General features: G+C 34.7%; 1 protein-coding gene across 5 annotated transcripts in view; it reads left to right on the top strand.

The window, feature by feature from the left end:
• Tmem161b (transmembrane protein 161B) overlaps positions 1-12,879 on the top strand; it is an 84,307-nt gene that overhangs the window by 44,489 nt on the left and 26,939 nt on the right. For 4 of the 5 annotated variants that reach the window (XM_057789630.1, XM_057789632.1, XM_057789631.1 and 1 more), the window contains one exon: positions 5,364-5,520. In XM_057789630.1, the coding sequence (XP_057645613.1) occupies positions 5,364-5,520 (157 nt within the window). Of the gene's footprint in view, positions 1-5,363; positions 5,521-12,879 lie in introns of those variants that run through there. The other variant, XM_057789635.1, reaches the window with a different exon arrangement.

The following is a 12,879-nucleotide window of genomic DNA, read 5'->3' as shown; positions in this document are numbered from 1 at the left end:
ATATAACTAGATGTGAGACCCACTAGGTTATATGAAAAATGAGAAAATAGTACATTCATTAATATTTTTATTGAAAAAAATGTCATACTGTAGTCTAATCAGGATTCCCCTCTAGGTCCTCTAGGCCCTCCCCACTTCTCCACCTTCTCAACTCTGTGGCCTTCCCCTCTTTAGAGAGTAAAACAAAACACCACCACCAATAACAAAAACAAACCAGAATTAAAAAAAAGTTACAAGAAACATACAGACACATCCCCACTACCAAACCACAAAAATTGGAAACTATAATAAATAAGCAAAAGATAATTAAGACAAAAATGGCCAAAACACTCTGAGAAAAAAGTATACCAAACTGCCATTGAATTTGTTTTGTGTTAGCCATCTCTTGCTTGGCAGGAGGCCTGCGTTAATATATTGGTTAATATACCCAATGAGACGCTATTGGAGAAAACTAATTTTTTTTTTTTTTTTTTTTTTTTGCAAACCAGTGTCAGTTGGAGATAGCCTTCTTCATTAGGGATGGATCCCCACGTCCATTACCCTCTCTCAACATTGGGACCCTATCTCCCTATCTGACATAAACCTTTCCAGGACTTCTGCATGTTACCATCGTCTTCATGAGTTCATATTTCTATCAGTGTCAGTTTTGTGTCTGGAAGACGCTGTTTCCTTGCAGTCATCCATCATGTCTGGCACTTAAAATCTTTTCTCCTCCTTCACCACATGGCTTCTTGAACCCTTTGGGGGGTATTTGATAGAGAGCAACCAATAGCCTGAGATGTTAGGGGGTTTTCATGGGGCTCCTTTAACCAACAATGCATCTAGATGTAACCCTGGCACTGAAGTTTTCACTTGGTGGTGAGAACTATCTAGTTGGGGTATTGTTATTGGTGACACCAACTATATTTCATTCATATGTGTGTATGTACGTATGTATGCATGTATGAATACACACATATACACATACATATGTACATACATGTTAGGAAGCTTCTATAGTTGTAGGCATCCATATGAACCCTCAACTAGCCCTTAGTGCCACTTTATCTGAATGATGGTGTCCTTTACCATACAGAAACTTTTCAATGTCATGAAGTTCCACTTAGTAATTGTTCTTGGTGCATGCACTATCAGTGTTCTGTTCAGAAAGCCTTTTCCTTTGTCATGTAGTTTAAGACAATTCCCCACTTTCCCTTCTATCAGATTTAGTGCTTGGCCTTATGTTGAAGGCCTTGATGCATTTAAAGTTGTGTTTTTGTGCATGGTGATAAATTGGAATCTATTTTAATTCTTCTATAAGCAGCCATCCAGATGACAAAGCATCATTTGTTGAAGATGCTGTCCTTTTTTACCATTGTATATTACTGACTTCTGTTTTCATAGGGTGTGGACTTATGTGTCGGTCTTCAATTTATTCTACTGATCAGTATGTCTATTTTAATAACAATATATCTTGGTGTTTTTTATTATTGTAGCTCTGTAGTACACCTTGGCATAGGATATGGTGATAGCAGCTCCTTTAGTTTTTATATGAAACTAAAATTGTTTCTCTCAATTTCCATGAAGAATTGCTTTGGAATTTTGATGGGGATTACATTGAATCTGTAGATTAATTTAGTAGGATGACCATTTTTTACTCTATTTCTACCAGTCAATGAGATATCTTTCCATCTTTTGATATCTTCTTCAATTTCGTTTTTCAGTGTCTTAAATTTTATTATACAAGTATTTCACTTACTTGGTTAGAGTTATCCTAAATGTTTGTGCTTTGTTTTGTTGTTTTGAGGCTATTGTGAAAGGTTCCCTTAATTTTTTTCTCAGTTAGTTTGTGGTTTGTATACTAATTTCTGTTTGTTAGCTTTGTATCCTGCTACTTTGCTTAAAGTGTTATCAGCTATTAAAGTTTTCTGGTAGAATTTTTAGGAATTTTTTATATATAAAAGTCTATCATCTGCCAATAAAGATACTTTAACTTCTATTCTATTTGTATACTATTGATGGTCTTCAGTTGTCTTATTACTCTAGGTAAGATTACAAGCACTATATATTGAATAAATATGAAGTGAATAGACACTTTTTTTTCTTGATTTTACTGGAAAGTCTTTGAGTTTTTCTCAGTTTAGGTTGGTTTCAGCTATGGATTTGCTGAAAATTGCCTTTATTATGTTGGATCCCCTAGTCTATTTAGGATTTTTAACATGAAGGAATGATTGAATTTTGTCAAAATTCTTTTCTGCATCTAATGAGATAATCATGTGGTTTTTGTACTTAAAAATGATATTTGATGGATTACATTTACGCAGTTACATATGCCTTGATGGTGTCTCATCATAGATTTGGGTGTATTGTGTTTTTATTTACATTCAGCTCTAAATGTTTTTAATTTCTTTCTGAATTTCTGTCTTGTGACACATTTTTTCATTCCATACTGTATTGGTCATTTTCTATGAATTTGTAAGCTTTTTGATATTCCTGTCATTGTTATCCATCTTTAATTCATGATGATCAGATAGAACGTGGGCTGTTATTTCAGTTTTCTTATACCTGTTGAAACTTGTTTTATAACTAGTATGTGCTCAGTTTTTGAGAAAGTTCCTTGAGGTGCTAAGGAGGTATTTTTTTGTGTGTTTGGGTGAAATGTTTTGAAAATATCTGTTAGGTCCATTTGGTTTATAATGTCAGTTAGCTTCAGCATTTCTCTGGTTTTGTCTGGGTTACTAGAGTAGGTATTGAAGTTGTCCACTATCATAGTTTGGGGTCAGAATGTGATTTTAGTTGCATTAGTATTTCTTTCATGAACTTGGATTTGGTGCATAGATGTCAAGGATTTCAATGTTCTCTTGGTGGATTTTGATGAGTTTGTAGTGTCATCCCTTATTCCATCTTTTGGTTTGAGATATATTATGCAACATATTTAAATGGCTATATTAGCTTAAACAATACTTCAGATAATACATAAAATATTATTTTCTAATTTAGTTTTTCCTAGGACTGAGTCATGCCAACTTCAACAAAAATGATAGCAGATTTATCTAGCATCTTATATAAAATTATTTTATGATATAAAGTAACATCAGAATCTTTACTAGTTGAGGACTGAGTATTAAACATATAAAACTTGCAAGTATCTGTAGGGGAAACCTATAACCCTCAAATGATAGTGAAGAACTTTGTAAATCAATTTCATGAGTTCATTTAAATATTGATAGCCATCCTTTTTCTTTTTACTTTCTCAATGTAATTTTCAAAACACCTTGTTATTTTGATCAGCCATGTCACGTTTTGATGAGTTCTGTATGTGTGTGTACTTGTATAAAAGTGTTCGCTGAGTTCTGTATATTGTTGCTGTTTTTATTATCAGCTAAAATTTACTGAAAATTTATAAGCTACTTAGCCCAACGTTGTGTCAGTGTTGTTATATTCAGATGTCTTGGGTAGATATCAGTACCAAGCCTCCTTTTTTTTTTCTAAACTTGTTTATATAAAATTTAATAACTTGGCAGTTATATTCTGTATGTTACATAACAAATCAATGAGAATGTGACTACTAACTTAAACAATGGACTTAGGTGATATAGCTTTCACATTGAAGCTTCTTAACATGATATCACAGACAGTTTTTAGAAGTACTTACAAATGGTACTAGTTTAGCAACTAGTTATTTAACATCAAGAACATTCTTGTTAACTAGAGAAACAGTGGCATATTGCTTCGTGATTGTGTTTTTGCGAATGTACATGCATGTGTATGATTGTGCAGATAGGTTTTGTCTGAGCCTCTTTTTTGTGGTACTCTTTTTGAACTAAGTGCCTCATACAAGTAACCACTTTACAGCTTTGCTCTCTGCCCTCTGATATTATTTTGACTCCCAGTTTTCTAATGAAGGGACAGATATGCTTATATTATTAAATAGAGATAAAAGAATTTGATCATATGGGTTAATATATGGCTAAGAATATCAATTTTACTTTAGTTGCCTGTATACATACTTGATAACTATCACACTCTGGAGTATATAAAACACACTATATTTTGTAAAAAGTTCAAATCAAATGAAATACACAGAGCAATAGAATTGCATGTATTGTCAGAATTTTTTTAAATTCTTCACTTTTTTCTTTTTTAAAATTGTTTTTATTGAGCTATAAGTTTTTCTCCCCTCCCTTACTTCCTTCTCTCCTTTTACCCTCTTCTGTGACCCCCCACGCTTTCAATTTACTCAAGATGTCTTGTCTATTTCACCTTCTATGTAGCTTCTTGTACCCCTCTCTTAGGGTCCTCTTTGTTGTCTAGTTTCTCTGGCATTGTGGCTTGTAGACTGGACTTTCTTTGCTTTATGTCTAAAAACCACTTATGAATGAGTACATATTATTTTTGTCTTTCTGGGTCTGGATTACCTCAATGTGGGTTTTTTCTAGATCCATCCATTTGCCTGCAAATTTCAAGATGCACTTACTTGTTACTGGTGTGTAGTACTCCATTGTGTAAAAGTACCACATTTTCTTTATCTGTTCTTTGAATAAGAGCCATCTGAGTTGTTTCCAGGTTCTGGCTAGTAATGTGTGAGTTACTGCACATAAAGAGTAAATAAACAAACACACTTCTTATTCTCTCTTAACGAAAAACTAATAGTATGTTGATTTTACATAAAACAACAACCCTTCAACAAATGATTCCATCATTCAAAATAAAATTTTCTGACAGACCAATTTTACTCACGAACATTGATGCAAAAATACTGAACAAAATACTGGCAAACTGAAACAAAAAAGACATCACAAAACTCATCTGCCATGACCAAGCAGGCTTCATCCCAGAGATGCTGGGATAGTTCAACATACAAAAACCTGCTAATGTATTCCACCATATAAACCAACTGAAAGGAAAAAACAAAACAAAACAAAACAAAAAAACACATGAGCATCTCATTAGATGCTGAAAAAAGTTTCGACAAAATTCAACACTCCTTCACGATAAAAAGTCTTGGAGAAAGGAGGGATATAAGGAAAATACTAGCCCTTCATCAGTGGTTTAAATCTGAAATGAATATAAACCTTTTGTATTTTAAACCAAATTGAATTTATTGAAGTTAACATAGACCAAAGAAAAATTATTTACTTAATTTTTATATAAATAAGCTGATTGGTTAAGAAAACACCAGTATATTTGTATTCATTTTTAATAATTTAAATAATTTATAGTAATCAGTTCAACGTTGTTTTTATTACTTAATTTATGAACTATTAAAATTAATGTTAAGTGTTGAAATTTTCGGTCTCCTGCAAGCATACTTAAGGTTATATGGATTGATCCTCATAAGCTTTAAATTTAACTGAAACTTTTCTTGCCCTTTTATTTTTCAGCATTGCATTACTTTCCAGAATATCAGTGGCTGGTTGACTTCACAGTGGCTGCTACCATTGTGTATTTGGTAACTGAAGTCTACTACAGTTTCATGAAACCGACACAGGAAATGAATATCAGCTTAGTCTGGTGCCTCCTGGTCTTGTCTTTTGCAATGTATCCTTCAAACCATCATGATAATGTTACGAACTTACTGTTTTTTGAACTTAGACCATTCAGTGTAACATGAGGGCCTGCTTCTATTCTTTTCTATCTAGAATTACTTCCCAAGCTCTCTCAGGTTTTATGTGGATGCAGTTGTCCACGTGGGCACCATTCTGTAACATGAGGGCCTGCTTGTTGGGGTTTCTGTCTGCCCAGTTCACCAGCTATTTATTCCCAGAGAAAATCACACAGAGGGTCTACATTAGATATAAACTGATTGGCTCATTAGCTCAGGCTTTGTATTGGCTCTGATAATGTATATTAGCCCATTATTCTAGTATATGTTAGCAACATGGCTCAGTACCTTTTTCAGCAGGGCAGGCCACATCTTTCTTCTTCTGTGGTCTGGGCAGGACTCCGGAAGAGTGTCCTTCTTCCCAGAATACTCCTGTTCTCCACCTCTACTTCCTGTCTGATTTTCCACCTATATTTCCTGCCTGGCTATCGACCAATCAGCGTTTATTTAAAATATAATTGACAGAATAGAGAATTGTCTCGCACCAATTCGACCTTGTGTTTAATTTAAAACAATTTTGTTAGTTGTTAGAGAATTTCCTTTGTTGAATACAGAATTTTTAGGATACACTAAATTTATTCTTCAACAATTTCTTCCATATATAGTATAATTTGATCATATTCAATGGAAATTCTTTATGTAGCTTCTTAAAATTTCAAAGTAGTTGCGTAGTTTAAAAATTTAAATATAGAGATAGATGCCACATCTTTCCATTCCTTTTTCATCCAAATAGAATGTCAGGAAGGCCAGCAGACATTTTAACCTCTTAGAGGGGTTTTTTGTGCTGGCAGGTAGGAGGCTTTCCTTCTGAGTGCTTAATTACTCTTTGAAACTGGGACATTCGATATTACCCTTTTTCCTTTGCTCTTACATTCACCCCAATAGAGATAACATTTTAATAAGTTATAGTTAGTTTTACAGTGCTACTTATAAAAATATTGTTGTAGCAAAACATATTTTATTTACCTTCCTTGAATGGTTTATTTTATTCTGTGGAGACTAAGCTTTGCTAGAGCAGTGGTCCATCAGTAGATCAGCACATCATTTCCATTTTGTTTCCTATAGAAGTGTCCTTCTGCAGCTCTCCTTTTTTTATTTAAACTGTACAGTTGTGTTAGTGCATTACTTTATGTGTGTGCACATGTGGGGAGAGCAGAGGACAGCTTGCAGGAGCCAGTTTTCTCCACCGTATTGCTCTCAGACTGAACTAGGGTCCTCGGTCTCAGTGTCTAGCACCTTCTGCTTGGCCACCCCCAGTTCTGTCTTCATAAACTTTTACATAGCTCATGTCCTGGAACATTGTTCACTGCTGTGTTCCTGAAAAATTCCGATTGCTTTTTTAGCTGCCTTGGTCTCTTCTTCCTTGACTCACTTTCTTTTTCAAGCTTGAAGATACTGCGATATCTTTAGAAAAGGTTTTTGAAGTTTTATGTGCCTTAAGATGTCTTTATTGATTGATAATTTGACTCGTTGGAAAATTCTAAAGTAGTTTTTCTGCAGAATTCTGAAGTGTTGGAGAACTGGATGCACTTTGACCTTCATATTGTACATCCTCCTCCTAATTCAGCCTCATGGAACTTGCTATCTTTGTTACTCCAGATTAAGCAGACAGAAAGTATATTCTGTGCTTGAGGAAAGAGCTGATCTTATTCTTGTAGAACTGCCAGTTTTGGAAATACATGTTCATGAGATCAGACAAGCTGTTATGTAGTTATTTGATGAGTTTCTTTTCATTTTGAACATTTTGAACATGTTTGCTCCTGGGGAAGTAGAATCTCCTACATTAGCATCTAGAATTGTCATCTGTATTTCATACATATAGTCATTATAATTTTAGGTTTCCTAGGAGATATTCTTAACTTTCCCAACTATTTTGTTATGTTTCTTGTTTACACTTTCTACTACAGTTTAAAATGCTCATGAGCTCTTCATTTTTTTACCCCTTCTATGAAACTCTGCTTGTTTTATGACTACATTATTTTGTATCGAAATATATTAATGATAGATATTTTTGCTTCTTTCTGTTACAGTTTATGCATGTATGGGAATGTATATGATTCTTATGCATATTATTTTAAGTGGTGTAGCCATTAGTATATTACTACCTGAAGCAAACACACACTTGTAATTAGCTACTCACATATTTTCTATCATTTTTCATTTTATTTTATAGTGTGATAGTGGCAATCATACAGTCTTTAGCAATGAACTACCTCTATGCCATTTAAGTAGTGTTCTTATGAAAGGTACCAAACAACTCCACCTTCCCTCAGGAATGTTGGGGTTGTCTGTGTGTTCATAGGAGAGTGTAGAGAAAGTGGTAGAGTTTATAATCCAGGTCATTTATTTTTCTTTGACTCTCTATGAAAAGGTTAGGGAAGAAGAAGGAAGTAGAATTGTATGGCTGAGTGTGTGAGATAATAACCTACTGTAGTTATGTGCATTCAAGAGACCAGAATTAAATGCCAAATATCTAGATGTGCAACAGAGTCCTGACAGCCTGTGCTTGTTCTAGCTGTACCAGCTGTTTTCAGCTTTATCTCTGTAAACTGAGTCTACTAGAATGACTTCTGTCTGGGGTTTCTTTATTTTATTATTGTATGCCCCTATTTATGAATCAAACTAGGTCTCTATTGACTTCATGGGACAAGAGTTCTGCTGAATTCCAAGCACATGTGCAATAATTGATTCAGAAAATCTCTGCAGTTGTTACTAATGAAATAGTCTTGGTTAAAGTAGTTCTCAAATTAGATACATGTAACTTAATCAACTCTGTGGATAGTCATGAACCAATTGCGTTATTTCCATAATCATTTTGTTTTCTTTTTTCAGTGTATTGATGTACTTACATAGGACAACAGAAATGATTTCTGGAGTATCTTGGCAGTCCTAAAAGGATGAGAATGACATTTTGAATGCATGATGTTAAAGCTTGAGTGTTGGAAGCTGGAAGTGTGCCACCTCTTGTCATTAGTTCTCTCTCTTGCCCCCCTTTCCGTCTCTCCTTTTTTTTTTTTGTTTGTTTTCTTTTGTGTGTGTGTGTTCTTTTTTCCTTCCTTCCTTCCTTCCTTCCTTCCTTCCTTCCTTCCTTCCTTCCTTCCTTCCTTCCTTCCTTCCTTTTTCTTTCTTTCTCTTTTTTTCTTTGAGACAGGGTTTCTCTCCGCAACAGCCCTGGCTGTCGTGGAACTCACTCTATAGACTAAGCTGGCCTCAAACTCAGAGATCCACCTGCCTCTGCCTCCTGAGTGCTGGGATTAGAGGGGATGCCACCACCTATCAGTACACTCTTACACTCCTACTAATTCTTCACTCCTCCCTCTTTGATTTGTAGCTCTGAGCACTATTGGTGACCCAGTCCTTTATGTTCAGTCCCGTTTTTTCCACCTGTTCCAGTGTAAGGAAGACAGCATGAAGACAAGGAAGCAGCTGTAGTAGCCGTCTTTACTTTGTATTGACATCTTAGAATTATGAGGAAATGTCTGTTACTCTTATGATTATAAAGCATATTATTCTCATTTATGAATAAATGAAAAGTAAAAAGGTAAAATCGTCATAGAGAAAAGCCAGTGATTCTAGGATACAAATAAACGGTTTAAATGTTAAAGTAGTTTACACCATACAGGTAGGATTTTAAGAAACTTTCTTGAGAGTAATCTGTGGCACTGTACAATATTGAGTGAATTACATGAATTTCAAGAAGAAAGCTATGTTGCAAAGAATTCTAAGTCTTCTCAGACCTATTTTGCATGGCTAAAGAACTAAATCAGTAGTTACATTTCCACAATGTTTGTATTATACAGTGTAAAAAGTGTAAGCTACAAAAGGCTAAGTTACGCATATTTTTACACTTCATTTTTAATTTGCCATAATTGTGGACATGCAAATTTTTATAAAACCAAAAGTTGTAAATAGTTTAAGTGAAAATAAGTTCTAAGGTTCTCCAGTTGAGTCAGTTTTATTTATAGTGCAAATGTATATAAATTAAATGCTACCTTATTTGCTTGGGAAATATATAGCTTTAGCAAAATAGTACAACTCAGTTGCTATTTCTAAATCCCTTAAAAGGTTGCAAATTACTATATTCTTCCTCTGTACAAATGTTTCTTCATTAAATTAATATGGAAATTGGAACTCTGAATTAGATTGCTTTATATGTCAAATCTAGTGAAAAGAGAATAACTGAATCGTAATCAAGGTACTTACTTGAACGTGAGGATCCCATATAACAGGCATGTTTAAGCTTGTTTTGTATGTATGTGCACATGTGTACGTGCACACATGTGAAGGTCGGGGGACATCACGAGGGAGTCATTTCTCCACCCCCCACATTGCCTCTTGGGGATCAGATTCAAGGTTGTCAGGCTTGGCAACAAATGCTCTTTAGACTGAGCGAGCTTGCTTGCTCCAGGCTTGTTTCTTAAACATTTCCAGGCCTTTTGTGACATTAGTCCTTTCAGGGTACTGTGATTCTGGCCAGAACCTCAGAATGAAATAGGGGAGCTGAATCTGAATAATAGGACCTTCCTTCTGTCTGTTGACTTATAATTAATATGACTTTCTCCTTTTACCTGGGAAATGATAATTTTCTTTCTGAAACTAAAAATTCAAGGGTGGCCTTCTATGTTTTATTTTAATCTAGAACCCTGGTCACTTTTGTTTTTAAAATAAAGCTCATATTTATTTATTTCTTTTAGATATATTTGGCTAGTATTTTCCTCTATAATCTGGTTAGATTGAGCCTGGCTAACTATAAGCTTATCTTGTGACATTGTTTAAAACATGCATGAAAATTTTACTAACATCTGGAAGAATTTTATGTTTCTTTTTCTCTAAGTAATAATTAAGTCTGCATATCAAAAATTAAGAATAAATTTTAAGGTAATGTTACAAACTTTTTATACCACTGAATAGAAACAATTGTCTTTAAAATGATTTTATTAAATAAGTCATGAATGAGTGTGCTTATTGTTAGCTTTAAATAAAAATCTGTAATAGAGTTTTAGTATTGTTTCTCTAGCTTTGTTTGTCTATTTGTTTTGTAGCGTAGAATGAAAAGTGTAATGTGTTTCAAGTATTTTAGTTTCCTTTCTAAAAAGAAAAATAGATGTGGGAAGATTAATCATTTTAATGGGAGTGGGGAGAACTAGTTTTTTTTTTATAATAGTCACAAAAAGGTATATATAATTTTGCTTTCCATAATTGAAAAAATTTCAATTTATATGAAAATCACTTAAGTAGAACATATTTTTAAAAATAATTTCAAATTTGTGAAACATGATGGAGACTATTTTAGGCTTATTCATTAGAATATTAATAACATTTGCATATTGACTAATATTTCTTCTTAGAATATAGTTTCCTTTTTTGTTCTATTTGAATGATTTTAGTGGTCACTTTATATTAGGTATTGCTACACGTGCCAGAATTAAGTATTTGATAATGACAACCATTCTTCCATTTCAAAAAAAAACTGGTAAAATATATTTGATTTAAGTATAACAAAAGCCTTGTTTTCTTGATAATGAGATTTGATCCTTTTTTAACTCTGTATTTGTCTCTCTGGATATATACTATGAAAGTGCAGGTTCAGAAGTAGGTAGCTGGTCCCTTGGAGCTGGAGATGTAAGTGGTTTTGACCTGCTTGGTGTGGGTGCTGGGAGTTGAACTCAGGTCCTCTACAAGAGCAGTGAGCACTCTTAACCACTGAGCCATCTCTTCAGCCTGGAGAATTGGATCTTTAAGACAGTGAATCATTTGAGCTGGCTCCTAGCAGTACCCCTGTATGCTGAAACTAAAGATGACGTAGGACTTCTATAACTTGAGCTGGCTCCACACAGTATCCCAGGGTGCCGAGACTAAAGATGACGTAGGACGTCTATAACTTGAGCTGGCTCCACACAGTATCCCAGGGTGCCGAGACTAAAGATGACGTAGGATGTCTATAACTTGCATCTATCTCCATGCGTACTTTAAATCCGGCCTCTTTTCTATTTTATCTCCCATTGTTGCTGTTTCTTCTCACTTTTAAAAAACAAGATATTTTAGAAGCCAGTGAGGTGACTTAGCAGGTAAAAGTACTTGCTGCTCAAGTCTGATATCCTATGTTTAACCCTTAAAACCCATGTAAAGTGGATGGAGAGAACCAGCTCCACAAAGTTACCCTCTGACCTTTTCATATACGTGGGTAGTGGCATACATATTGCATTCTTTCTCCCCCCCCCGCCCTGCTCCTTCTCTCTCTCTCTCTCTCTCTCTCTCTCTCTCTCTCTCTCTCTCTCTCTCTCTCTCACACACACACACACACACACACACACCATACATGTAATCATAAATCTTTGTATTTCTAAATAAAAGATTACAGTCCTATAATTTATCTGTTACAGCATATGAAGACTTTCTTCCGCTGAACTGCGAGTTCAGTTTTGTGTTTTGGTTGTTGTTTTAAGACAGGGTCTATTTGCTTGTCCCACGCTATCTTAGAACTGAAAATTCTTCTGTATCAGCCTCAGGCATGTGCTGCCCTGGCCAGAGAGGATTTCGTTTTCTTAGAGTATTCTATTCCCTCTACTTTTTTTTTATGTTGCTTACTAGCACACTTTGTAAACTTGTTGAAATCAGTAGTCACAGACTTTTTTTATACCCAAGGATTCAAGTGTGAGTATTTTAAGACACTATGTTTCATTTGTATGTTTTCATAAATTACTGCTCTCTGTAATATTTTATTATCCTTTGCATTTCTTGTTAATTCCATCAGTTTTTCCGTAGTGGCCTACCCACTCACTTGTAACTGCATTCTTGGTTATGCTTTGGCTATCTTGGGGTTATTTGCCTCTCAGACCAGAAGAGTAACTGTTATCTTGGAACTTAGTTTTATGGATTTTGTAAGAATTCCCTGTTCTCTTTTTCCGATCTTCTGATTTTTAGAAATCATTCCTTTTCTTGATTCATTCGAATGGTTTGATGAAACTTTCAGTCATAGTGCAGACAGTAGCCAGGTTTTGGACTTTGGGAATTTTGAAGGTGCCTTACTTCTGTGCTGTCATTCGATTGGGTATAGGGTTCTAGATTCTCAGTAGTCCTCCAATGCCAGAATATATTCCACCATCCATAGCTTTCAGATTAAGAATAGCATTCTTGTTGTGGTATACATATGGTTTATCCCCCTAACCCAGGAAGCAGTGATTATCTGGTTTGTCCCACATACCTTGATTGAGATCTTACGTCCTTGAACTAGGCTTCTTGAAGACTCCTTGACATTGTAAACTTCAGGTTTGGAAACTTTCTTTTTTTGTGTC

Source organism: Chionomys nivalis, chromosome 15, assembly GCF_950005125.1.
Source record: "Chionomys nivalis chromosome 15, mChiNiv1.1, whole genome shotgun sequence".
In the NCBI taxonomy this organism is placed as follows: domain Eukaryota; kingdom Metazoa; phylum Chordata; class Mammalia; order Rodentia; family Cricetidae; genus Chionomys; species Chionomys nivalis.
The sequence above is the reverse complement of the archived record's forward strand: the minus strand, read 5'-3'. Positions and strand labels throughout refer to the sequence as shown.